The following is a 25284-nucleotide window of genomic DNA, read 5'->3' as shown; positions in this document are numbered from 1 at the left end:
TCTGCCCAGGAGATGTGGCTGAGTCAGATATTACCATTCCACTGTCTGACAATGAGCCATTCACCCAACACACAAGAGGGGGCAATATGTTTATAAAGCCAGAAATAGCCTCCTCCAGGACTCTCCTAAAAAAAGTTCCCTAGTTCCTCTAGATGCGAGGTGTTTTTTTAAAATCTTTAGGCAAAAGTTATCTGCTCCCTATGTTCTTCTGCAAGGCATCCCATACTCTCAAGGTAAACACTAGCACTATAATGCAAGGCATTTCTACCTCCAAATACCAGCCCTTCGTTTCTCAAACTAGCTCCTAACATGCCTCTTCCTTTCTGAAGGCCCCAAGGATTTAGCTCATTTGCTGCATTCACATACTGCTGTTCCACATGATTCCCTGCCATAGCTTCTCTCAGTAGCATGGGACACAGGTTCCCTCAATTGCACTCTATAGATTGGCTCTAAAATCAGCATATAATTCCTTTCCATTTTAATGGATTTTTACTGCTAGTCACTCCAAGTCTTTTATACCTCCAAAATTAAAGTAAAGTGAGGCCGGCATTCTTGAAGCCACCTCTCTAAATTCCCTTCACAGAGAGCTCCAGGACAGGCCACCACTCTTCTGTTCTTTTAGGGGTTTTTTTGAATTTTATTTTACTTATTTTTTTATACAGCAGGTTCTTATTAGTTATCCATTTTATACAAATTAGTGTATACATGTCAATCCCAATTGCCCAATTCATCCCACCACCACCCCCACAACCACCCCACCACTTTTCCCCCTTGGTGTCCATACGTTTGTTCTCTACATCTGTGTCTCTATTTCTGCCCTGCAAACTGGTTCATCTGCACCATTTTTCTAGGTTCCACATATATGTGTTAATATACAATATTTGTTTTTCTCCTTCTGACTTACTTCACTCTGTATGACAGTCTCTAGATCCATCCATGTCTCTACAAATGACAGAATTTCGTTCCTTTTCATGGCTGAGTAATATTCCATTGTATATATGTACCACATCTCTATCCATTCGTCTGTCAATGGGCATTTAGGTTGCTTCCATGACCTGGCTATTGTAAATAGTGCTGCAATAAATACTGCGTGCATGTGTCTTTTTGAATTACAACTTTCTCTGGGTATATGCCCAGTAGTGGGATTGCTGGGTCATATGGTAATTCTATTTTTAGTTTTTTAAGGAACCTCCATAATGTTCTCCATAGTGGCTGTATCAATTTACATTCCCACCAACAGGGCAAGAGGGTTCCCTTTTCTCCACACCCTCTCCAGCATTTGTTGTTTGTAGATTTTATGATGATGCCCATTCTAACTGGTGTGAGGTGATACCTCACTGTAGTTTTGATTTGCATTTCTCTAATAATTAGTGATGTTGAGCAGCTTTTCATGTGCTTCCTGGCCATCTGTATGTCTTCTTTGGAGAAATGTCTATTTAGGTTTTCTGACCATTTTTTGATTGGGTTGTTTGTTCTTTTAATATTGAGCTGCATGAGCTGTTCATATATTTTGGAGATTAATCCTTTGTCCGCTGATTCATTTGTAAATATTTTCTCCCATTCTGAGGGTTGTCTTCTTGTCTTGTTTGTAGTTTCCTTTGCTTTTCAAAAGCTTTTAAGGTTCATTAGGTCCCATTTGTTTATTTTTATTTCCCTGACTCTCGGAGGTGGATCAAAAAAGACCTTGCTGTGATTTATCTCAAAGAGTGTTCTTCCTATGTTTTCCTCTAAGAGTTTTATAGTGTACAGTCTTACATATAGGTCTCTAATCCATTTTGAGTTTATTTTTGTGTATGGTGTTAGGGAGTGTTCTAATTTCATTCTTTTACATGTAGCTGTCCAGTTTTCCCAGCACCACTTATTGAAGAGACTGTCTTTTCTCCACTGTATATCCTTGCCTCCTTTGTCATAGATTAGTTGAGCATAGGTGCGTGGGTTTATCTCTGGGCTTTCTATCCTGTTCCATTGATCTATATTTCTGTTTGGGTGCCAGGACCATACTGTCTTGATTACTGTAGCTTTGTAGTGTAGGCTGAAATCAGGGAGTCTGATTCCTCCAGCTCCACTTTTTTTGCTCAAGACTGCTTTGGCTATTCGGAGCCTTTTGTGTCTCCATACAAATTTTAAGATTTTTTTGTTCTAGTTCTGTAAAAAAATGCCACTGGTAATTTGGTAAGGATTGCACTGAATCTGCAGATTGCTTTGGGTAGTATAGTCATTTTCACAATATTGATTTCCCAGTCCAAGAACATGGTATATCTCTCCATCTGTTTCTATCATCTTTAATTTCTTTCATCGTTGTCTCATAGTTTTCTGCACATAGGTCTTTTGTCTCCTTAGGTAGGTTTATTCCTAGGTATTTTATTCTTTTTGTTGCAGTGGTAAATGGGAGTGTTTACTTAATTTCTCTTTCAGATTTTTCATCATTAGTGTATAGGAATGAAAGAGATTTCTGTGCATTAATTTTGTATCCTGCAACTTTACCAAATTCAGTGATTAGCTCTAGTAGTTTTCTGGTGGCCTCTTTAAGATTCTCTAGGTAGTATCATGTCATCTGCAAACAGTGACAGTTTTACTTATTCTTTTCCAATTTGTATTCCTTTTATTTCTTTTTCTTCTCTCATTGTCGTGGCTAGGACTTCCAAAACTATGTTGAATAATAGTGGCGAGAGTGGACATCCTTGTCTTGTTCCTGATCTTAGAGGAAATGCTTTCAGTTTTTCACCATTGAGAATGATGTTTGCTGTGGGTTTGTCGTATATGGCCTTTATTATGTTGAGTTATGCCCACTTTCTGGAGAGTTTTTATCATAAATGGGTGTTGAATTTTGTCAAAAGCTTTTTCTGCATCTATTGAGATGATCATATGGTTTTTCTTCTTTAATTTGTTAATATGGTGTATCACATTGATTGATTTGTGTATACTGAAAATCCCTGCATCCCTGGGATAAATCCCACTGGATCATGGTGTATGATCCTTTTAATGTGTTGTTGGATTCTGTTTGCTAGCATTTTGTTGAGGATTTCTGCATCTATGTTCATCAGTGACATTGGTCTATAATTTTCTTTTTTTGTAGTATCTTTGTCTGGTTTTGGTATCAGGGTGATGGTGGCCTCACAGAATGAGTTTGGGAGTGTTCCTTCCTCTGCAATTTTTTGGAAGAGTTTGAGAAGGATGGGTGTTAGCTCTTCTCTAAATGTCTGAAAGAATTCACCTGTGAAGCCATCTGCTCCTGAACTTTTGTTTGTTGGAAGATTTTAAATCACAGTTTCAATTTCATTACTTGTGATTGCTCTGTTCATATTTTGTTTCTTCTTGGTTCAGTCTTGGAAGGTTATACCTTTCTAAGAATTTGTCCATTTCTTCCAGGTTGTCCATTTTATTGGCACAGAGTTGCTTGTAGTAGTCTCTCAGGATGCTTTGTATTTCTGCAGTGTCTGTTGTAACTTCCCCTTTTTCATTTCTAAATTTATTGATTTGAGTCCTCTCCCTCTTTTTCACGATGGGTCTGGCTAAAGGTTTATCAATTTTGTTTATCTTCTCAAAGAACTAGCTTTTAGTTTTACTGATCTTTGCTATTGTTTTCTTTGTTTCTATTTATTTCTGCTCTGATCTTTATGATTTCTTCCACTAACTTTGGGTTTTGTTTGTTTTTCCTTCTCTAGGTCCTTTAGGTGTAAAGTTAAATTGTTTATTTTGAGATTTTTCTTGTTTCTTGAGGTAGGCTTCTATAGCTATAAACTTCCCTCTTAGAACTGCTTTTGCTGCATCCCATAGGTTTTGGATCATCGTGTTTTCAATGTAATTTGTCTCTAGGTATTTTTTGATTTTCTCTTTGATATCTTCAGGGATCTCTTGGTTACTTAGTAACGTATTGCTTAGCCTCCATATGTTTGTGTTTTTCACGTTTTTTTCCCTGTAATTGATTTCTAATCTCACAGTGTTGTGGTCAGAAAAGATGTTTGCTATGATTTCAATTTTCTTAAATTTATTGAGGCTTGATTTGTGACCCAAGATGTGACCTATCCTGGAGAATGTTCTGCATACAATTGCGAAGAAAGTGTAATCTTCTGGTTTTGGATGGAATGTCCTATAAATATCAATTAAATCTATCTGTTCTATTGTGTCATTTAAAGCTTGTGTTTCATTATTAATTTTCTGTTTGGATGATCTGTCCATTGGTGTAAGAGAGGTGTTAAAGTCCCCACTATTATTGTGTTACTGTCGATTTCCTCTTTTATAGCTGTTAGCAGTTGCCTTATGTATTGAGGTGCTCCTATGTTGGGTGCATATATATTTATAATTGTTATATCTTCCTCTTGGATTGATCCCTTGATCATTATGTAGTGTCCTTCCTTGTCTTGTGTAACATTCTTTATTTTAAAGTCTATTTTATCTGATATGAGTATTGCTAATCTAGCTTTCTTTTGATTTCCATTTGCATGGAATATCTTTTTCCATCCCCTCACTTTCAGTCTGTGTGTGTCCCTAGGCCTGAAGTGGGTCTCTTGTAGACAGCATATATATGGGTCTTGTTTTTGTATCCATTCAGTGAGCCTGTGTCTTTTGGTTGGAGCATTTAATCCATTCACGTTTAAGGTAATTATCAATATGTATGTTCCTATGACCATTTTCTTAATTGTTATGGGTTTGTTTTTGTAGGTCCTTTTCTTCTCTTGTGTTTCCCACTTAGAGAAGTTCCTTTAGCATTTGTTGTAGAGCTGGTTTGGTGGTGCTGAATTCTTAGCTTTTGCTTGTCTGTAAAGCTTTTGATTTCTCCATCAAATCTGAATGAGATCCTTGCTGGGTAATCTTGGTTGTAAGTTCTTCCCTTTCATAACTTTAAATATATCATGCCACTCCCTTCTGGCTTGTAGAGTTTCTGCTGAGAAATCAGCTGTTAACCTTATGGGAGTTCCCTTGTATGTTACCTGTTGTTTTTCCCTTGTTGCTTTCAACAATTTTTCTTTGTCTTTAATTTTTGTCAGTTTGATTACTATGTGTCTCGGTGTGTTTCTCCTTGGGTCTACCCTGCACTTCCTGAACTTGGATGGCTATTTCCTTTACCATGTTAGGGAAGTTTTCGACTATAATCTCTTCAAATATTTTCTCCAGTTCTTTCTCTCTCTCTTCTCCTTCTGGGACCCCTATAATGTGAATGCTGTTGTGTTTAATATTGTCCCAGAGGTCTCTTAGGCCATCTTCATTTCTTTTCATTCTTTTTCCTTTATTCTGTTCCATGGCAGTGAATTCCACCATTCTGTCTTCCAGGTCACTTATCTGTTCTTCTGCCTCAGTTATTCTGCTATTGATTCCTTCTAGTGTATTTTTCATTTCAGTTATTGTATTGTTCACCTCTGTTTGTTTGTTCTGTAAGTCTTCTAGGTGTTTCCTCTTTAATTCTTCTAGGTCTTTGTTAAACATTTCTTGCATCTTCTCGATCTCTGCCTCCATTCTTTTTCAGAGGTCCTGGATCATCTTCACTATCATTATTCTGAATTCTTTTTCAGGAAGCTTGCCTATCTCCACTTCATTTAGTTGTTTTTCTGGGGTTTTATCTTGTTCCTTCATCTGGTACAAAGTCCTCTGCCTTTTCATTTTGGCTATCTTTCTGTGAATGTGGTTTTCCTTCCACAGGCTCCATAACTGTCCACCCTTTTGTTCTATCATTTCTGTTTTTTTTTTAATTACTGGGGATGGAATTCACCACTCATTCCTCCAAATCTTTCAGAGCACAGCCTCCCACTCAAGGTGGTATATAATAATAAATAACACTACTGAGTAGTCACTATGTACTTGGCACTATTCTAAGTGATTTAAATATGCTGTACTTAATCCTTACAATAAACAAATGAAGTAGGTACTAATACCATAATTTTACAATGAGGATGTTACTTTGCCCAAAGTAACGGATTTTAAGTGGTACAGCCACTAAATCTTTCTGTCTGGTAGCCCTTCTCCCTATGAGAATATCTTGTTAGTGCAAAAAAAGCAGGTGCTAACTAGTAGAACATTCAAAATCCAGATTCAGTTAAAATTCTATAGAAACTCCAAACTGATATCCATAATATAAACATTCCCACTTGATCCAAGAAAAGTCAGTCAACTCAGGACATCATCTGACAAGCATCATCCCTTATTTTCTAGATGCTAGGATAGAACCAGCTTGATTCAGTAATAAGCACATGTGCCACTATGGGGCAGCATCTATATCTTGTGTGTGCTCTGAACAGCGCTCACCTCAGAGTATTTAGGCTACACTTGAAAGTGGAATTAACTCAGGGACTTTCCCAAGACTAAACAGCAAGTGGCAAAACCAGGACTTCTGCAATCTCTACTCTGGATATCAGCCATAGTCTGTACCTACTAGAAGTGAACTAGCTTCACAAAAGAGAATTCAGTCTGGTCCCATCAGAATCTACTGAGTCTGCCAACTTTCACAAACTAATAATATAGATGAAGAGGTTTAAATAAACATGACCATCTCAGGTTCCCTTTCAAATGATTTTATACAAGAAGGAATGCACTTGCACCTTCAGAAGGAGGAACCAACTTCAAATTGACAGGATTTCAGGAAACTCTAATTGAAAATCACATTTTTCTGACATCTCCCAGAATGAGAATTCATTGTAAGATCCTCTTCTCAATGAGCAGGAGCCTCTTATAAATAATACTGTCTATCTCCTGCTCAAGCCCTGAACTTCCTCAAGCAGCAACACATCACTCATATCTTCTTCATTTCCTTTCCTGTTGACCCATACAAGCCTCATGAATACCACCTAAGTATAAAATGAAAATTATAAGACAGACTCCCATAATCTTCTTAAAGAAAGCCCAAAAGGTAACTTCGACCTGGCCAAGTAAACTGATTTCCTGCTAGCTTAACTAACATTTATTGAGAGCTTATAATAACACAGGCATTGTATAACGGGAAAAGGGATGCAAAATTATTGAGGTATATGGTCCCTGCCTTGAGAAGCTCACTATTAAGTGGAAGAAGGGCATATTCTAATATTTCCTTATAAAGAAATAAAATAAACATTATTTTCCCAGGATTTTTTTCAAATATGTCCTCACTTACTCCAAGCTATTGCCAAGATATCAAGCTCACCAGGCCTCCTTACTTCCAGCTGCCTAGTAACATCTCCATGTGCATATCCCACGACAACTTGATTTCAGCATACCAGACTATCTCCCCTATACCTCTTTCTATAGCCACCCAAACCTTAAAAAAATCTGCTCTACTTTTACTAATCCATACCCTGGTCAATGAAATTCCCATTTACCCAATTTCTCAAATTAGAAAACTTAGCCCACTGTCTCTCCCCAAACAGTCACTAAATCCTATTGCAGCTATCTTAGAAATACTTCTAAAATCCATTCCCCTCCTCTTCATTCCCACGGCCACATTTTATTCAGACTCTCAGTCAGCTGCAACAACTCTAATTAGTCTCACTACCTCATTTCTCCTTACCTTAATCTGCACTTGTCACTCCCTAACATTAAAACGCTCCAATAGCTCCCTACTCTCTTTTCAGTCTCACCTCCTGGCAATTTCCCCACCACACATCCTGTTTTGGACAAATTTCTGACACTTAAACGTCATGTTTTTTTTTTTCCTCACACTTTCACCATGCCTTTGCTCATGCTGTTGTCTCCATCTGGAATGCCTTTCTTTACTTGTGCAAGCTCCTACCCATCTTCCAACACCCAACTCAAGTATCTCCTCCCTACAAACATTTCCCTGACTTTCCAGGCAATGGTAATATTCCTTCACACCATATAAATTCCTTTTAATGGATATGTAACACACAGCACTACAATTTTCATGTGAATATATCTCTCTGATATTCTTGAAGAAAAATATTCATATTTCTAACCCCAGTGCCAGTTACATAATAAGTGCTCAATAGGGACTTCCCCGGTGGTCCAGTGGGTAAGACTCTGTGCTCCCAATGCAGGGGGCCCGAGTTCGATCCCTGGTTGGGGAACTAACCCTGCATGTGTGCCGCAACTAAGAGTCCGCATGCCACAACTAAGAAGCCCGCATGCTGCAACTAAAAGATGCCACATGGGTTGAGAATCCGCCTGCCAATGCAGGGGACACCAGTTCAAGCCCTGGTCCAGGAAGATCCCACATGCTGTGGAGCAACTAAGCCCATGCACCACAACTACTGAAGCTGCGCTCTAGAGCCCATGAGCCACAACTACTGAACCCGTGTGCCACAACTACTGAACCCGTGTGCCACAACTACTGAAGCCCGTGTGCCCAGAGCCTGTGCTCCACAACAAGAGAAGCCAACCGTAATGAGAAGCCTGCGTGCTGCAACAAAGAGTAGCCCCCGCTTGCCGCAACTAGAGAAAAGGCTGCGCGCAGCAATGAAGACCCAATGCAGCCATAAATTAATTAATTAATTAAAAATAAAAATGAAAGATGCCACATGCCGCAACGAAGATCCCACATGCCGCAACTAAGACCCGGCGCAGCCAAAAATGCATTAAAAAGAAAACTTAGTAAGTGCTCAATAAATGTGTGTTTAATATACCGTGTGCCCTCATATATCCTGGATCAATTGGTTATTTGGTTATTTTCCCAAAATTTTATGGATTCTTGAACTTGGCTCTATGTAAAAGTCCAACTTTCATAACACTGCTTTGAATTTTCAAGAGGTTTTATTATTATTATTATTATTCAAATGTCGAACAAGTGTATGAATTATAATGCCTAAACATCCAATGAAAATACCTTAAAGGCTCCCCTATTCATTAAGGAAGGAATGAGAGTTCCCCCTTCACAATCCTAACTAGAAGGATCCACCTTTCTCTAGACTGATTGATCTGATATCTGGAAAAGCCCTCACATAGGAACTACTGTGCACACAAGACCAACTGAAGGTACACCCAAAATAATTCCAATTAACTTGTGCTAAATTAAGAGCAGGGACACAAACCCTATTTGCCCTGGTTTGCAAAGTCAAAGAGAGTATAGAATAGCAAAGAAACAGCTCTCATTGAACTCAAAGCTTTTTCTGGAGAGGAAGAATTGGGGAGGGTCGGATGATTCACATTTATTCGGGCCTGCCCAAGTTTCTACTTCCCCATGTCGAAAGGCAACACTTCTCAGTTTCTGATACTTCTTCCCGAGGGAACCAGTTTTTATCTCCTGTTTCTTCCCTACACTTGCCTGGAAACAGGTTCGTTTCCCAGGTTCACACCGAGTAACCAGAGAAAACACGGTAGCTTCAATGATTGTGTGTAAAGGGTGGGCTGAAGCCCGGGGATCAGAGACTGTAAAGAGGAGACGGGGACCTTCCGGGACGCCTGATGACTTCGGGCAGACAGGGCTTCCTCTAGCCCTTCTCCGAGGTCTTGCCCCACGCCCTCACCCCACAAACAGGCTGGGCAGAAGGCCACTCGGGTGGGAAACACCTGGGAGGAAAGCTTTTAAGGTAGCCTGAGTGGTCGGAGTCAGCCTCGTGATGGGTCAAAGGTCAGCGCCTCGGCTGCCAGGAGGGCCCAGCAGGGACCCGGAGCGAGAGGCGTGTGACCGGCACTGGAGGGTTAGGGGAACGGCAGCTGGAGTAGCGAGCCGCTTCTCGCTCCGCTCCGCCGCACGCAGCCTCTGCGCTCCTCAGCAGCTGCCCTCCCTCCCTCTCCCCCCATAACCCCTGTCGTGCCCTAGCGAGCGCAGGCCCCGCCTCCAGGGCCGCCTCAGGGCCAAGGCCTAGTATGGCAGTACCCGCAGAGGCTGGCCAGGTTCGGAGACCAGCCCGGGCCGGCGCCGCTTACCGAGCGCCTCTTACCCTGCCTCCTCCTCCACCACCCGCGCCGCTCCCGGACCGGCTCGCTCCCGACGCCACCGACGCCGCAGCTGCTCCGGGCTCACGGACGCGCTCCCGACCTCCCCAGACCCTTCCCCCGGCCCGCCGTGCCCCGCAGGATCCTAAAGCCTGCCGCGTGATACGTTCGCCCGCTCCGACTGCCTGAGGCTGGCTCGGACCACGATTCCCAGCAACCATCACAAAGACTACGATTCCCGAAATGCACCACGAGAAAGAAATTAGCAAAAGAAACATGTATCAAGCGTCTACTGGATGCAAGTTGAATTAGCAGTTTCTTTAAATATGGCAGACCCTGAAATCGGCAATTCCACTTCCAGGAGTAAATATATCCTCTAGAAACACTGGCAAAGTTTGGAAAGATATATGTTCCAAGCTCTTTATTGCAACTCTGTAAGTGAAAGATTGGAAACAAACTCATTCAATCAACATATATGTACTGTGTGCCTGCTATGTACAAAGCACCGTGTAAAGCTGTGTCAACTTGGCAAGTTACCTCTCTGAGTCTCAGTTTTCTCACACACAAAATGGAAGATTAAAAAAAGACATGCCGAAAATAAAATTTAAAAAAAAAGAATCTGGAAAAACCCAAGAAAAAACACATGCCGGGCAGTGTGTGCGTGTGTGTATGTGTCTCCTTATAATGACTTTATAAAGTTGGTACCTCACAGATAACAAAAAAAAAAAAAGGTTTTGAGTGATTAAACAGCTTGCTTAATGCTCTAGAGTTAGTAAGAGGTGAAGAAGAGTTTAAACCCAGATCTATCAGGAAAGAGGTCTTAATAGCCCAAAAGCCCAGGTAACTTTTAATTTTTCTTGTCTGTTTACACAGTGGCATAAAACATGATTAGTGGTAAAAAGTTGTACCCTAATAGGATATAAAAAAGAGTGAGAAGTGGTAATAGGCATCTTGAGGTGAACCCCAAGAACTATTGTTCCTGAACATGAGTTAGAAGCCTCCTGTACAGCTGAAAGAACCCTTTCCATACCTGACTTCCTTTTAGCACATCTTTGTTGAGCACCTACTGAATACCCAATTCTGGGAGTAGTAAAAAGAAAAACAATTACAATTCTGAGATTATATTGTAACAAAGTGATAGACAGATGATAGATAGAAAAATAGATATACAATTAAATGTTTTAAATATCAAACAGTGAATTATCGAAGGTAAGCTTAGAAAAGCTCAAGCTGTAAATGCCCTGAAAATTCAGAGAATGGAAAATTCCCTGTCAATCTTCAGAGGCTTTTTGGGAGAAGATGAAGATGAAGTCAAGTCTTAGAGGAGAGAAGAAAAGGAAAGGCGGAAGTGTGAAGGTGAAGAAACACAGTACACTGGCAGGAAGTGAATTAAATACAGATTCAGCAGAGGGCAAGTTTATAAGTCCACAGACTGAGTAGGTAAGAGCGTGACCTCTGTGATACTGTGGAAATGAATCCCAGGCTGGCTACCTACTAGCTGTATGACTTTAGACAATTACATGAGCTCTCTAAGCCTTAGTTTCCTATCTGGAAAATAGAGATAATAAAAGGCCTATGTTATATTGGTTTGGTTATCCAGCACTGAACCCTTCCCCTCCTTTTCTGGGGGCCTTTTCCTTTGGGTAGAGTCTTGATGGAAAACCAGGCCCTGGGCAACCAAGATAAGTGAGCTCATGTGACCTGGGCTTGGCCACTAGGTGCAACCTCCAAGGGCTTCAGCTCTTGATCAAGAGATGCAGAGATGAAAAGATGGTCAGAACTCATTCATAACAGGTGCCGTCCACAAATGCAGTGACCAACTCATGCAGCACCAGGGGCTGTGGTGTCCTGGCTGTATGGTTCCTTCAGAAAAACAGTTGTGCTTCCTATTTCCTGGTCTTCAGAGAGTTTGGGTTCCTGCACATTTTCCAAGCCTGTTCTTCCTGTCTCCTACAGATTCTGTGACCCACCCCACACCAATGTTCTTCTAGTATATTTCATTTTTTCTGTATTTCTGTAACTATTCTATAACTCTTAAACAAAAGGTTCCTAAGTGATATCACACACACAAACATGTGCCTACTCAAGCTTACTCATTCTTTCACCAAACATCTATTGAAGTCTTTCTTTGTGCCAGGCTCTACCCTAAAAGTGAGGATACAACATAAGGTACAACACGTTAAGTATAATTAACACTGCTGTAAATCCTAAGGGTTCTCATCAGAAGGAAACAATTTTTTTTCTATTTCTTTAATTTTGTATCAGTATGAGATGATGGATATTCACTAAATTAATTGTAATATGTAAGTCAAATCATTGTGCTGTACACCTTAAACTTATACAATGCTGTACATCAATCATGTCTCAATAAAACGGGAAGAAAAAATTAAAAATACAGTGGCGTATACATATATGCATGCTTTTGTAACCAACAGAAATATGCACGTGTGTATCCATCAGAAATATGACTAAAGGGACTTCCCTGGTGGCGCAGTGGTTAAGAATCCACCTGCCAATGCAGGGGACGTGGGTTCGAGCCCTGGTCTGGGAAGATCCCACATGCCATGGAGCAACTAAGCCCGTGCACCACAACTACTAAGCCTGCGCTCTAGAGCCCGCGAGCCACAACTACTGAAGCCCGTGCGCCTAGAGCCCGTGCTCCACAACAAGAGAAGTCACCACAATGAGAAGCCCGTGCACCACAATGAAGAGTAGCCCCTGCTCACCGCAACTAGAGAAGGCCCGTGCGCAGCAATGAAGACCCACTGCAGCCAAAAATAAATAAATAAACTTTAAAAAAAGAAAGAAATATGGCTAAAAATACTCAAAAAATATGTAGTGTTACACAATACTATAAATCAACAATACTTCAATTTTCTAAATGTAGTGGTTTTAAGTGAGGCTATAACAATGAAAGAAATCCCATGGCAACTAGGAACAGCTGGAGGAAGAGCAAATTTGGGGAGGAAGATGATGTTTAGAACATGTTGAGACTGAAATGTCTATGAGACATCCAGGCAGAAATATTTAGTAGACATTTGGATACCTTCATTGGAACTCAGCAGAGATCTCTGGGGTGTAGATAAATATTTTGGAGGCATTGTCCTAGTGGTAATGGTTCAAGCCATGAGAAGGGAAGAAATGGCCTAGGAAGAGGGCTAAAAAAATATTAATAATATGGGGAGGAAAAAAGATAAAAGGGCCCAATATGGCATTTAAAACCAGCATTTAAAGGATGGTGGAGAAAGAGGAACCAATGGCAATAAAAGTTCTGAAGACAGCGCTATCTAAAAAAGAGGAGAATTAGAGGAGAAAGATGCTGTGGAAACTACAGGAGAGACTTTCAATAAGGAAGTTGTCAAATGTCTCAAAAGAGAAAAGGAAATTAAAATGCCTTGAAGACCTCAGGAAAATCTACTGCGGGTAAGTATTGGTTTGAGAAATGAATGGAAGGAGAGAAAGTAGAGGCAACAAATGCTAGATCTTTGCCAGAAACTTGACTGTGAAATGAAAGGGAGAGAGAGTGATAGGAGTAAAGGTTGGGGGAGATGAGAACGAAAGAGCCACTTCCAAGACAGGGCAGACTGGGGAGTATTTCCATGCTGAGAGAAAGAGGACAGAATGAGTATGATGAAACAGAAATGGATGCCGTTCTCAGGGAAGTTGCGTGGAAAGGGAGGGAGGGGCAAGCTAATGAAGGAGGGACTGGAGGAGGAGAGAGGAATACCACAGCACCTGAGAAGGCAATCTGGGGTGGAAAGGACTCCTGCATATCAATTTGTAGGTGCTAAAGAGATTACACACAGACTCAGTGCCATTAAAGTATGTGTTAATTTTGTTTTTTAGCAAAATGTTAGTTTGGGTGAACTGTTGATACAGTGGTTTGGTGCATTGACCCTGGACCCAGATTGCTTGTGGTTGAAATCCCACCTGTATCTCTACTGCTTAATAGCTGTGTGATCTTGGTCAATTTACTTTATCTCTCTGTACTTCATTTTCCTTATCTTTAAAAGGCGGGGTGGGGTGGGGGAGTCACACAGTAAGGGCTATGGAAGTACTAGCTATTATTATTTTTTCCACTAGTTTGTCATCTCCATGAAGTTGAGGTTTTCTCTTTTGTTCAGGGTTGTCTACTCAGAGCCTGGCACTTAGTAGGTGCTCAATAAAAATTTCATGAATAAACTGTGATGAGAGAGCGAGGTGTGGAGGGAAGGGAAGCCTTGGTAGTTGGATGCTGGGCGGGCTGGAAGCCAGATACCTTATTCATACTCTGTGCCACTCCGCGGTTTCCTGGGGCCTGAAGCATCGGGCCTACATCCCGTCTCTGAGAGCTTCCCCAGGACTCGCGAGGTCGGAGCGCTGAGACGATTGTGTGCTCCGCGGCTCCACCCCCGCGAGGCTCCTGCGGCCCCGCCCCTGGTGGGCGGTGTTGTGCCGGCAGGGCATATACCGGCTCCAGTCGCGAGCTAGCCGTGAGGGGCGGGGCGGGGCGGGGCCGGGCCGACTCAGCCCGGCTTTGGCTCACCTCATCAACGAAGAGCGGAAGTCTCAACCCCAGTCTTGACCTCCCTTGGGAACCCGGCACCGAGAGCCGGGCCTCGCCCCACGGGGCGGCGGGCCTGGGCGTGCACCGACGCGGGCGGCACCATGAAGCGTGCGGGAACTCTGCGCCTGCTCTCGGACCTGAACAACTTCAGCGGCGCGGCCCGGCTCCGGGAGTTGTTGGCCGGGGACCCAGCCGTCCGAGTTCGCTGCAGCCCGGACGGCCGCCACCTGCTGCTGCTGCGACCTCCGGGGGCACCGGACCCGCAACTGCTGGTCGCGGTGCGTGGACCCGGCGCGGAACTGGAACGTGCCTGGCCGGCTGGCCAGCCCTCACCGCTAGACGCCTTCTTCCTACCGTGGCCGGCGCGACCGGCGCTAGTCCTAGTGTGGGAGAGTGGCCTAGCCGAGGTGTGGGGCACGGGGGTGGAGCCCGGCTGGCGGCTGCTGCAGAGCACCGAGCTGTGTCCTGGCGGTGGAGCCCGTGTGGTGGCCGTGGCGGCGCCCCGAGGCCGCCTGGTGTGGTGCGAGGAGCGTCAGGCTGGCGCTGAGGACCGCGAAGGGCCTCCCGCAGTGGCTTTCAGCCACTGTGTGTGCGTCCGGACCCTGGAGCCCAGCGGGGAGGCCGGCACCAACCTGGGCCGTACACACATCCTGCTGCACAATTGCCCCCCTTTCGGGCTGCTGACCTCCCGCAAGGACCTCTTTCTGGTGCCCACTGCCACCACCTGGCCTGGCGTGGGCCACATTCTGCTCATCTGGAGCCCAAGCAAGGGCAAGGTGGTGGTGGCTGCCCCATGTCTTGGCCTCTCCCACAGTAAAAGCCTGAATCCTGGAGGAGGGGACCCATGGGACTTCAGGACCCTGCTCCGAGGCCTTCCTGGGCTGCTGTCCCCCAGGCAGCCATTAACTGTACACACCTGGGCCCCAACTCCCCAGGGCCTGCTGTGGCTTGACTTCAGGGGCACTGTGAGCCTGGTGCAGCCCCACGGTGGTACCCGGGCTGTGGGCACCCTTCAGGAGGCACCTGCCAGCCTGGCAGGGTCTGCAGCACTGGGCACATTTCATGGCACTCTGGCCTGTGTGCTGGGCTCCACATTGGAACTGCTGGACATGGGCAGTGGGCAGCTGCTAGAAAGGAAGGTCCTAAGTACAGACCGAGTACATCTGCTGGAACCCCCCGCCCCTGGCATGGAAAATGAGGAAGAGCTGGAGACCCGAGGGGGTCTTCGTTTGCTTTCAGCCGTGGGTCTATTTCGAGTAGGCTGGGAAGCCCCACAAGGCCTTGCGCTGCCTTCAGCTGAAGATCTGGTGTTTGAGGAGGCCTGCGAGTACTACCAGCGGCGGAGCCTGCGGGGTGCCCGGCTCACCCCAGAGGAACTGAGACACAACAGCACATTCCGGGCACCTCAGGCCCTGGCTTCCATCCTCCAGGGCCACGTGTCCCCATCAACACTACTGACCACACTGAGGGCCGAGCTTCGGGATTACCGGGGCTTAGAGCAGCTTAAAGCCCAGCTGGTGGCTGGGGATGACGAGGAGGCTGGCTGGACTGAGCTGGCAGAGCACGAAGTGGCACGGCTGCTGAGGACTGAGTTGATGGGAGACCAGCTGGCCCAGCTCAACACCGTTTTCCAAGCCCTCCCTACAGCGGCCTGGGGTGCCATCCTCAGGGCCCTGCAGCTCCAGCCAGATGGGAATGGTAGGCTGAGGTCCCAAGCTCCTCCTGACGTGTGGAAGAAGGTACTGGGCGTTACAACAGGTGGAAAGGAACCACCCAGTGGGATACTGCCCCTCTTTGAACTCCTGTGCCGATGCCTCTGCCGGCTGGAGCCACGATGGCTGCCACCCTTTGTGGAGCTGGCACAGCAGCAGGGCGGGCCTGGCTGTGGGTCAGGGGGCCCAGGGCTGCCCCTCTATCGCCGAGCCCTGGAAGTACTAGGTGAGGAGGGGACTAGGCCTGAAGCACTGGAGCTAGACCTGCTCTTGGGCAGTGGGCGGCCCAAAGCTGTGCTCCAAGCTGTGGGGCAGCTGGTGCAAAAGGAAGAGTGGGAGCGGGCTCTAGAGGCTGGCTTGGCCCTCAGCCCCTCCAGCCCCCTGCTTCGAAGTGAGATCTTCAAACTGCTGTTGGCTGAATTTGCCCGGCACCGCCGGCTTGATGCTCACCTCCCCCTCCTTTGCCGCCTGTGCCCACCAGACCTAGCTCCAGCTGAGCTCCTGCTTCTGCTGCGGACACACCTCCCAGATGAGTTGGAGCCCCCCGCCCCATTCCCTGAGCCTGGGGCAGAGCCCCCTCTCACTGTGGGCTTGCTCAGAGCCCTGCTGGAGCAGACTGGGACTCAAGGACGACCCTCTGGCCCAGTTCTAAGCCGATATGAGGACATTCTATGGGACCCAGGCACTCCACCCCCTACCCCACCTCGGGGACCTATGACAGCCCTCCAGGCATCAGACCACCCAGGCCTGGAGACATGGGCACCATCTGGACAGGGCCTCTGTGTGACTGACACAGGCTGAAAATTTTTTCTAGGACACAGTGATCAGGGAAAGGTGCCTAGGAGTTGGAGGGGGCCAGAGTGGGACCTGTGTGTGCAATACTCACAATACTCTTCTCTCTTCTGGAGCAATTTATATATATATATATATATATATATATGTATGTATGTATAATAAATATGTTTGGTCTTTATCCTCAGGTTTCTCTCTTGGCATAAAGCTCCTAAAACACTTGGAATTTCCTGAGTGATAGAAATATCTTTGTTATAACGTATGGACACCAAGGGGGGGAATCTGGCGGGGGGGTAGGGGTGGGGGGGATGAATTGGGAGATTGGGATTGACACATAGACACTAATACGTATAAAATAGATAACTAATAACCTGCTGTATAAAATAAAATTATAAAAAAAAAGAAAAACTCTACATTGCTATTAGTAGTAATGGTGCTAACCACAGGAGATTCTGGATTTTAAATTTCAAAGTGATAGCTTTAGATTTTATGAGAGTAATAAACAGGAATAGATCCAATGGTTAATTGATGTGCCTTGATTTAGACAAACCTAATAGATTAAAATCCAAGCATACATCAAAGATAAATTAAGGTCAAATAACTTACACTGCAAATAAATTTACAGTAGAAGCCATTTAAACAGCAAATCCTCACTACATTTTAAATATGATCTGATTCCTATTTTGGGAACATATTTATTAGATAAATTAAAGTGTCCATTATCATAAAAATGAACACAGATGCAGGGGGAGAGAAAAAGCTAAAAAAAATTACCAGAAAATTTCAGATTTGAACTGGAGATTTAGTTAATATTATATCCAAATATTTTCTAAGTTTTGAATTGTTACTTCCCAAAGGTCAAAGTTTTCAACAGAAAAAAGTTGCCTACAAGAAATATTAAAATAAATTAAATAGGGAAACTCTTTGAGGTGGTGGGACTTATTCCAGCTCCCTATGCTTTGTGTTGGAAAAATAAATAAAATTTAACAGTCAGTGAGCTTGCTGTATAAAAATAAAATAAAATAAAATTCAAAAAAAAAAAAGAAATGTCTTTGTTATAACAAGCCCCTTTAGACCAAACCTGCATTCACACTAATGAGGTAACTTAAAGTGGGGACCCCTAGCATCAGGATGGGGCTGGTCACCAGAAAGACCCGAGTGATGAAAGGGTTGGAACTTTCAGCTCCATCCTCAACCTCCTGGGAGGGGAGTGGGGCTAGAGACTGAGCTCTACAAAAACTCCTGAACAGGGAAATTTGATGAGCTTCTGGCTTGGTGAACACATTAAGGTGCTGATGCACCCAGAGAGGGCATGGAAGCCCCATGCACACCCCTCACACCATGCCTTGCCCTGTGCATCTCTTCCATCTGACTGTTGTATCCTTTAATAAACTGGTAAACATAAGTATTTCCCTGGGTTCTGTTAGCCATTCTAGCAAATTATCAAGCCAATTTATAGCATGGGAACTCCCAGTTTATAGCCAGCTGATCAGAAGTCCCAGTGACTTGTGACTGGCATTTGAAGTGAGGGCAGTCTTGTGGGATCGAGCCCTTAACCTGTGGGATCTGTGCTAACTCCAGGTAGTTAGTATCAGAATTTAGTTGACTTGTAGGACACCCAATTGATGTCCACAGAGAATTGATGGTTGGTGTTGGAAAACACTCCAGAAATGCATACACGGTTGATGTGTTTTTCAATAGCTGAGGGCCTCATAGAGTTGGTTATAGAGGGAGTGGTTAAATCTGAATCTGTTGGCTAAAGTGACCACTTCCAATAATGAAAATAATTAACATTTATGAGCATTTAAAGTATGCCAGTCACTCTGTTAGTCTTTAAATAGTCCCTCTTTTAATGTTTCTAATAACCCCATCTGGAAAGTACTAATATTATCTCCATTTTACGGGTGAGAAAACAGAGATTTAGAAAGATTACTCGACCAAGGTCAGTCAGCTAGAAAGTAGTAGCTCTAAGATTTGAACCACTTCACTGTACAGCCCAATAGCTGCTACCGGCTTGGGCTTGAAGCACTTCTCATTCTTGGCTCAATGCTAGCTTCTCTAGCCTGTTGTGAGGAGGGGGATCTGCAGAGGTACACACTTCCTTTCCCCAAGACTCTTCTGTTCCCTGTGCTGGCCCTGAGCCCATGCTTGTCTCCCCCAGGATTTCTGGAGCAGCCACTTGTTAAGGGGAAGATTTACCACAGACAGGAGAGCTACCTGCAGAGCCCTCTGGCTTAGTAACAAGAGTCACTGGAGGAGGGCTGCTTGGAGGCTGACTCCCAAAACTAAGAAACAAGAGCGTCTCCAGAACATATTTCTGTTCATCTGAATTTAGTCAGCAGGACCACCTTTGAAGAGGCCTAGGCCCTCTGCCCACTTCTACCCAAGTGACCCCTCAGGCTGGTTCTGGGCTTAGGGTAGGACTCTTGATGCTGCTACTCAGCATCACCTTGGGGCCCCAGGTATCCCTTGTCCAAGGCTTGGGCCCAAGGTAAGGACTACCACTTAGCTTTGCCCTCAGCTAGGACCTGCAGCTTGGGTTCTGCTCAGCCTCATCCTGGACTTAAGGTGGCCGTTTAGGCTCATATGGGACTAGGGACAGTTCCTCGGTCTCGAGGAAGGGGGCAGCACCTCAGGCTTATACAGGGCTTGTGTTACTCCTCAGCCTTATGAAGGTCCTGAGGTAGCTTGTGTGTATAGCCAAGTCCTAGGATCGCTCCTCAGCCTCATGAAAGTCTAAGGATGGTAACTTGACCTTATCCAGAATTTGGATGGCTGTTGTCCTGGCCCTTAAGCCAGGTTGTCTACCAACATCAAGAGTCAAGCTACTGACCCTTAAGCTTCTGCTCCTCCCAGAGGCCCAGAACTAGGGACAGGTCATCCCTTGGCCTCTACCTCAGCCCTGGTTTGGATGGGGTTCATCCTCCTCTTTAGTCTGGAGGCTGGGCCCATTATGGCCCCTCTGTGGAGAGCTGGGGATGGACAAAAGCAGGAATCTGTTTCCTGTTCATGATCCTGCTGAATCATGGTTGTTGTTTTTTGGGTTTTCTTTTTTGGCCACTCCACGTGGCTTGTGGGATCTTAGTTCCCTGACCAGGGATCAAACCCACGCCCCCTGCATTGGAAGCGCAGAGTCCCAATCACTGGACAGCTAGGGAAGTTCCTCATTGTTGTTTCTTCTCAGCCTGAGATTGGCTTGGGCCTCTTTCTGTGCTTGGAGGGAAAGGAATTGTACTCAGTGGGTCTCTGGGGGCATGGGCAAAAGAAGGGGGCCAGGTTTTTCCTTGGAATTGTTTGGCTCAAGGAATTTCCTCAGAGCCACCCACAAGTAGGGGAGCCACCCAGCCTGGCAGCTCTGAGGAGAGCAGGTGAGCTTAGATGGGAACTTTCACCTGCTGTTACAGACTTGGTACTTGATTGCTCTTGTCCTTGCTCATGCTCCAGCTCCAGTGAGGAGGGTGAAGTGACCCCCAACCATGTCTCAGGACTTTGGAGAACAGCTCGGGGATATAGATATCATTGTGTGACTGGGTTCTGGTGGAATGTGTGAGAGGACCATCAGAGAGCTGGCCCAGTGTGGTCTTTCTGAGTCAGAGGGCTCCAAATAGGTGAGTGGAGATCCCAAGTCTGAGGTCTTTGGTTGGCAGAGAGTATTCTAGGATCAGAAAGTAGAGAGGGTCCCTAGACAGGATGTTGGGACCTGGGGATATGGGAGATCTAGGAGCTCTGAGTTCCTTGATCTTGGGTGCCTGGGTAAAGGGGGAAGTTCTGGGGCTGAAGGTTTTGAGCAGTGGACAAGATCCCAGGTCCAAAGTCCCTGGGCAGGAGTTGGTAGGAAGGCCTGAGGTCCTTGGGTAGGTTCATTTCCACAGGTATGCCTCATCTTTGGAGCATACTACTCTCAAGTTCACTTGGCAGTAGTCTCTAGAAAGCTTGAAAGTGAAGCTAAGCAACACAAGACCAGAATGCAGTCTGGGCAAAGGAGAGGAAGCAAATCCTGAGGCTCCTCTACCTGCCTATATGGCCATGGAGCCCAATCCTCCCTTTTTCATCTCCCTACTGCCACCCATATTCCCTTCCCTCACCAGGAGATTCACTGTTTAGACACAGACCACAGTTTCCATGCCACCCAATGACTGGAACAGAAGACTACAGCAACCCGGGACTTCCCTGATGGTGCAGTAGTTAAGAATCCTCCTGCCAATGCAGGGGACACGGGTTCGAGCCCTGGTCCAGGAAGATCCCACATGCCGCGGAGCAACTAAGCCCGCGAGCCATAACTACTGAGCCCGCGCGCCTAAAGCCTGTGCTCCGCAACGAGAGAAGCCACCGCAAAGAGAAACCCACACACCTCAAAGAAAAGTAGCCCCGGGCTTCCCTGGTGGCACAGTGGTTGAGAGTCCGCCTGCCGATGCAGGGGACACGGGTTCGTGCCCCGGTCCGGGAAGATCCCACATGCCGCGGAGCGGCTGGGCCCGTGAGCCGTGGCCGCTGAGCCTGCGCGTCCAGAGCCTGTGCTCCGCAACGGGAGAGGCCACAGCAGTGAGAGGCCCGCGTACCGCAAAAAAAAAAAAAAAAAAAAAGTCGCCCCCACTCCCCACAACTAGAGAAAGCCCGCGTACAGCAACGAAGACCCAACACAGACAAAAATAATTTAAAAAAAAAAAAAAAGACTACAGCAACCCAAGTCTTCTCCAACCCGCAAAGGCCAGAGATCAAAGCCCACCCCTTTCTCCTGTAGGAAATTGGTGGCCAGAGTGGGCTGTATCCAAACCACTCTGCTTTCCCCCCATACCCTGACCCAGCCATCAAGGGAACTTGTCCTAACGAAGTGTTCCACACTGTACAAATGTACCAGAACTTGGTTCACACTTCCCCTTGGTGGTCAGGGAAAGAGAGGAAGTTGGAGAGTGGGGAGGGGGCAGCTCTAGACCCCCAGCTCCAGAGGGAGCCCCCTCAGGCTGGAATGCCTGGCACCCTTACTGCCCTGGAAGAAAGGAAGAAAAATCCTCAGAGTGGCTCCCCAGGGCCCCACTCAATCTCTTCTTAGGCACAGGCGCCCCCTGGTGGTTACTGTCATCACCGCCAGCTCCACCATTACCCTTAAACAAGCACACACTTGCCCATTTCTTGACTAAGACTGAAGAAGCCTTTGAAGGTGGTAAATTAAGGTTCTCTGAGGGCAGGAGAGGAGGAGGTCAGGGTAGAACTCAGGGAGCAAATCAAGGGGAGGCAAAGTGACCCTGGTCTTGTACTAGGACAGTATCACCCAGAAGAAAGAGGGACCTGAGCTGCCAGGATGCTTCCTCTCCAGGGTTGGAACTCTGCCCTAGCTACCAGACTGATCTGGATAATTTGAGCCAACTGAGGAGGAAGTTGAGGGCACAGCAGAGATTTCTGGGGAGGCACAGTGAGGTCATATTTTACATGAATTTGAAATATAGGAATAAGATGCTGGGCTTTATTCAAAATCAATAGTCTCACTTTATGTACAAAATGTGAAATGAAGGTGAATCTTCCTAAATATAAAACTTTTTGAGAATCACAATTTCAAGGCTAATGGACTGTGTGAACTGTAAACTGCTCACACTATTACTGCATGCGTCCGCATTTCTGCCGGTAAACAAAAATTCAGGTGGGGAGGGAGGCTGAATCAGGCTGTGAGGTCAGGGCTGAGTGACCAGGGTCACTCACCAGTTGTAGGTAGAAGCCTTGGAGTGGTTTCTCCTCTAGTTCCCAGAGGGAGAGCCCGGGCCTGGCTCCAAAGGTCGTTACACAGGAGCAAGAACAAAGGTGAGGAAAGACAGAGGCAGAGAGATGAGTAAAAGGATGAGGTTGGACCAGGAGAAGAGAGAGGAGACAGACAGATGGGAACGGGAAGAGGGACCTGGGGGAGGCAGGGAAATGCTCTCACTCTGGAGAGCAGAGGACGCTCTCAGGTGTGATTGCTGGAGGTTGGAGGACAGAGAGGTCCCTTGGGGCCTCTCACCAGAATTATAGCCAGAACGTAGAGCCAGTGGGACAGCTCGTTTAGATTTGGTCTCCCAGAGCTTTCCATTATCTGAGAAATGAAGGAAAAAGGAAGGAGCTGTGAAGAGCTGAGGAAAGGGGAGTGGGGGGGTGGCCTGCACCAAGAATGAGGTCAGTCTACCTCATTTGGGCCTCGCTGAGCTAAAGGTTCTGGAGGGGCAGACTGTCCAGGTCTTTCATAGGTGTCAAGTCCTCAGGCTTTGGCAGCCACTCAGATTCCAAGGTGACATGCAGTCTTCTCAAGGTCTCTATTATTTTTGTTTTGTACCAGGGAGAAGTGGGCATTGTCCCACCCTAAGCCACCCCACACAGGCTCTAGGAGAAGCCTAGAGCCTCAGAACTGGGGGGCAGAGCCTCCCCAGCATAGAGCCTTCCCCAGCATAGAGCCCTTCCCACAGAGCCCTGATGCTGGACGTGGGAAGGCTACAGTGCGGGAAGGAAAGGGAAGGCTGATTGGAGGTATAGAGGCAGAGGGGACCCAAGCATAGCCAGGTCAGTGTCCTGGGCCAAGGCAGAGGGGACACTGACCTGGATATCACTGGAGAGTTATCCAGAGGGGAAACCAAGTGACTGCTCATCACTGACTAGATTGGTTCATTGTTCTCATAGCCCTTTGGGGATAGTGGAGGGTCAGTATGGGCAAGAGGTGATTCATGGGAAGCCTAGGAGAGGGAGGATGGACACATCAGTGACCCACTTCCTCCCTCCACCAACTGGTCAGGCCCTAGTGAGTTCCCCAGCGAGTAGGCCTCCCCTGTAAATGTTGGGGAAGAAAAGAACATAAGGTGGGCTTTATGGGGTATAAGGGAATGGCTGCTTCAAAAGAGAGGAATGGAATGGCTCCAGAGTAGAAAGTTTGGAAGTGGATGGCCAAGAGGGATCAAACCAGAGAAGAAGAGTCAGAAAAACAGAGTGGGGAACACTGGTTGGATTTCCAAAACCTTTGTAGTTTCTCCAATAAAAGATATAGTTTCTCCCTGTAGAAAGCAGCACCTTCCCAGCTGGTCCCAGATCTCACTACTGAGACCCTGAAGAGGTGTGTTTTTTGTTTTAATGACAAGCTTAACTGGACCTGGGAGTAGGCTCTTGATTCTGTGTCAATTTTGTTAGCCTTGTCCATCATCCCCTTAATTACATCAGTCAGACCCTTAACTCAAAGAGGGCTCCTTTGCTTGGCATGAGGGAAAGCCAGGAGGAGAATCTGTGGTTAACCCATTTCTTCCCCTATGAATAGTTTTTTGGAAGCAGAGTTCCAAGGGGTCATGTATGTGGGAACGGCTGAGAAGCCATCAAGAAAACAGAGGGAGCTCTTCTCCTCGGCACTGCCTTTGGAGGTGGCAGCCATCTCCTACTAGGTATCATGGCCACCCTCAGACCCCTCACAAAGCCCAAGATTATCAGAAAGAGGACCAAGAAGTTCATCTGGCACCGGTCAGACTGATATGTCAAAATTAAGCAGAACTGGCAGAAACCCAGAGGCATTGACAATACAGTGCACAGGAGATTCAAGGGCCAGATCTTGATGCCCAACATAGGTTATGGGGGCAACAAGAAAACAAGGCACATGCTGCCCAGCAGCTTTGGGAAGTTCCTGGTCCACAAGGTCAAGGAGCTTGAAGTGCTGCTGATGTGCAACAAATCTTACTATGATGAGATTGCTCACAACGTCTCCTCCAAGAACCACAAAGCCATTGTGGAAAGAGCAGCCCAGCTGGCCATCAGAGTCATCAATCCCAATGCCAGGCTGTGCAGTGAAGAAAATGAATAGACAGCTCATGCACACATTTTGTTTGTGTTAATAAGACCATAAAACTCAGCCAAAAAAAAAAAAAAAAAGAGGGAGCAGTTGTCAGTCCGTCAAGTCTGCCCTGCCTCTCCCACCTCTGTGCCCAGCTTCAACTCCCCATCACCATCCTGTCAAGCTCTGGTCATCTCTTTTCATTCCTCACATCTCTCACATCCATCTCTCAAAGTAATGGATTCTGAGCTTATGTGTATTGACCACTCAGTGGACAAACCCACTGGCTTATGTGTATTGACCACTCAGTGGACAAACCCACTGAGTCCATCAATACACTGAAATTCTTAAAAGGTTGAATTCAACAACTCTTCTGTATTATAAACTCTGTTGATATCCCAGTATCCTCCACCTGGGTATTCACATCTGGGTGGGGTGGTGGAAATGGAGTGGTAGTACAAAAGAAGGATCTGGAGCTGGGGGGTACCCACCCCATATGTGCCACAATGTCTGTGCCCTCTTATCCACTCTTTCTGGAATACCATGGAGAGACTGTGGGTCCCCTACTGGTGTTCCAACTTTCTCTAACCCCAAATCCATGCAACTAATTCTAGGAAAGGGGGGATTAGGAGTTGGCCCTACTGGGACTTCTTTGGTGACTCTCCTAA

At 45.9% G+C, this 25284-nt stretch overlaps 2 protein-coding genes and 1 pseudogene across 6 annotated transcripts in view; 2 read left to right on the top strand and 1 right to left on the bottom strand.

Moving 5' to 3' along the window:
- The window catches only part of ARMH3 (armadillo like helical domain containing 3), a 180545-nt gene extending 166138 nt beyond the window's left edge, over nt 1-14407 (bottom strand). Inside the window, exon 1 of one of the 4 annotated variants that reach the window (XM_081228629.1) lies at nt 14324-14407. The gene's annotated coding sequence lies outside the window, so the exon portion shown is untranslated. Of the gene's footprint in view, nt 1-9789; nt 9945-14056; nt 14141-14323 lie in introns of those variants that run through there. The other 3 variants (XM_081228626.1, XM_081228627.1, XM_081228625.1) reach the window with 3 other exon arrangements.
- Nucleotides 14408-14445: 38 nt separating this feature from the next.
- Nucleotides 14446-17118, top strand: HPS6 (HPS6 biogenesis of lysosomal organelles complex 2 subunit 3; the record flags this gene model as incomplete). Its single annotated transcript, XM_081228615.1, has 1 exon — nt 14446-17118. One exon carries the CDS (start codon nt 14446-14448, stop codon nt 16855-16857), a length of 2412 nt encoding a protein of 803 aa, XP_081084741.1. The 3' UTR covers nt 16858-17118.
- A 7081-nt stretch (nt 17119-24199) lies between these two features.
- Nucleotides 24200-24811, top strand: LOC308615412 (large ribosomal subunit protein eL32-like; annotated as a pseudogene). Its single transcript has one exon. The product of its transcript is annotated as a large ribosomal subunit protein eL32-like (transcript).
- Nucleotides 24812-25284: the final 473 nt, after the last annotated feature.

Source organism: Mesoplodon bidens, assembly GCF_964165515.1.
Source record: "Mesoplodon bidens genome assembly, chromosome: 1".
NCBI lineage: Eukaryota > Metazoa > Chordata > Mammalia > Artiodactyla > Ziphiidae > Mesoplodon > Mesoplodon bidens.
Note: the sequence above shows the minus strand (reverse complement) of the source record. Positions and strands in the feature narration are given on the sequence as shown.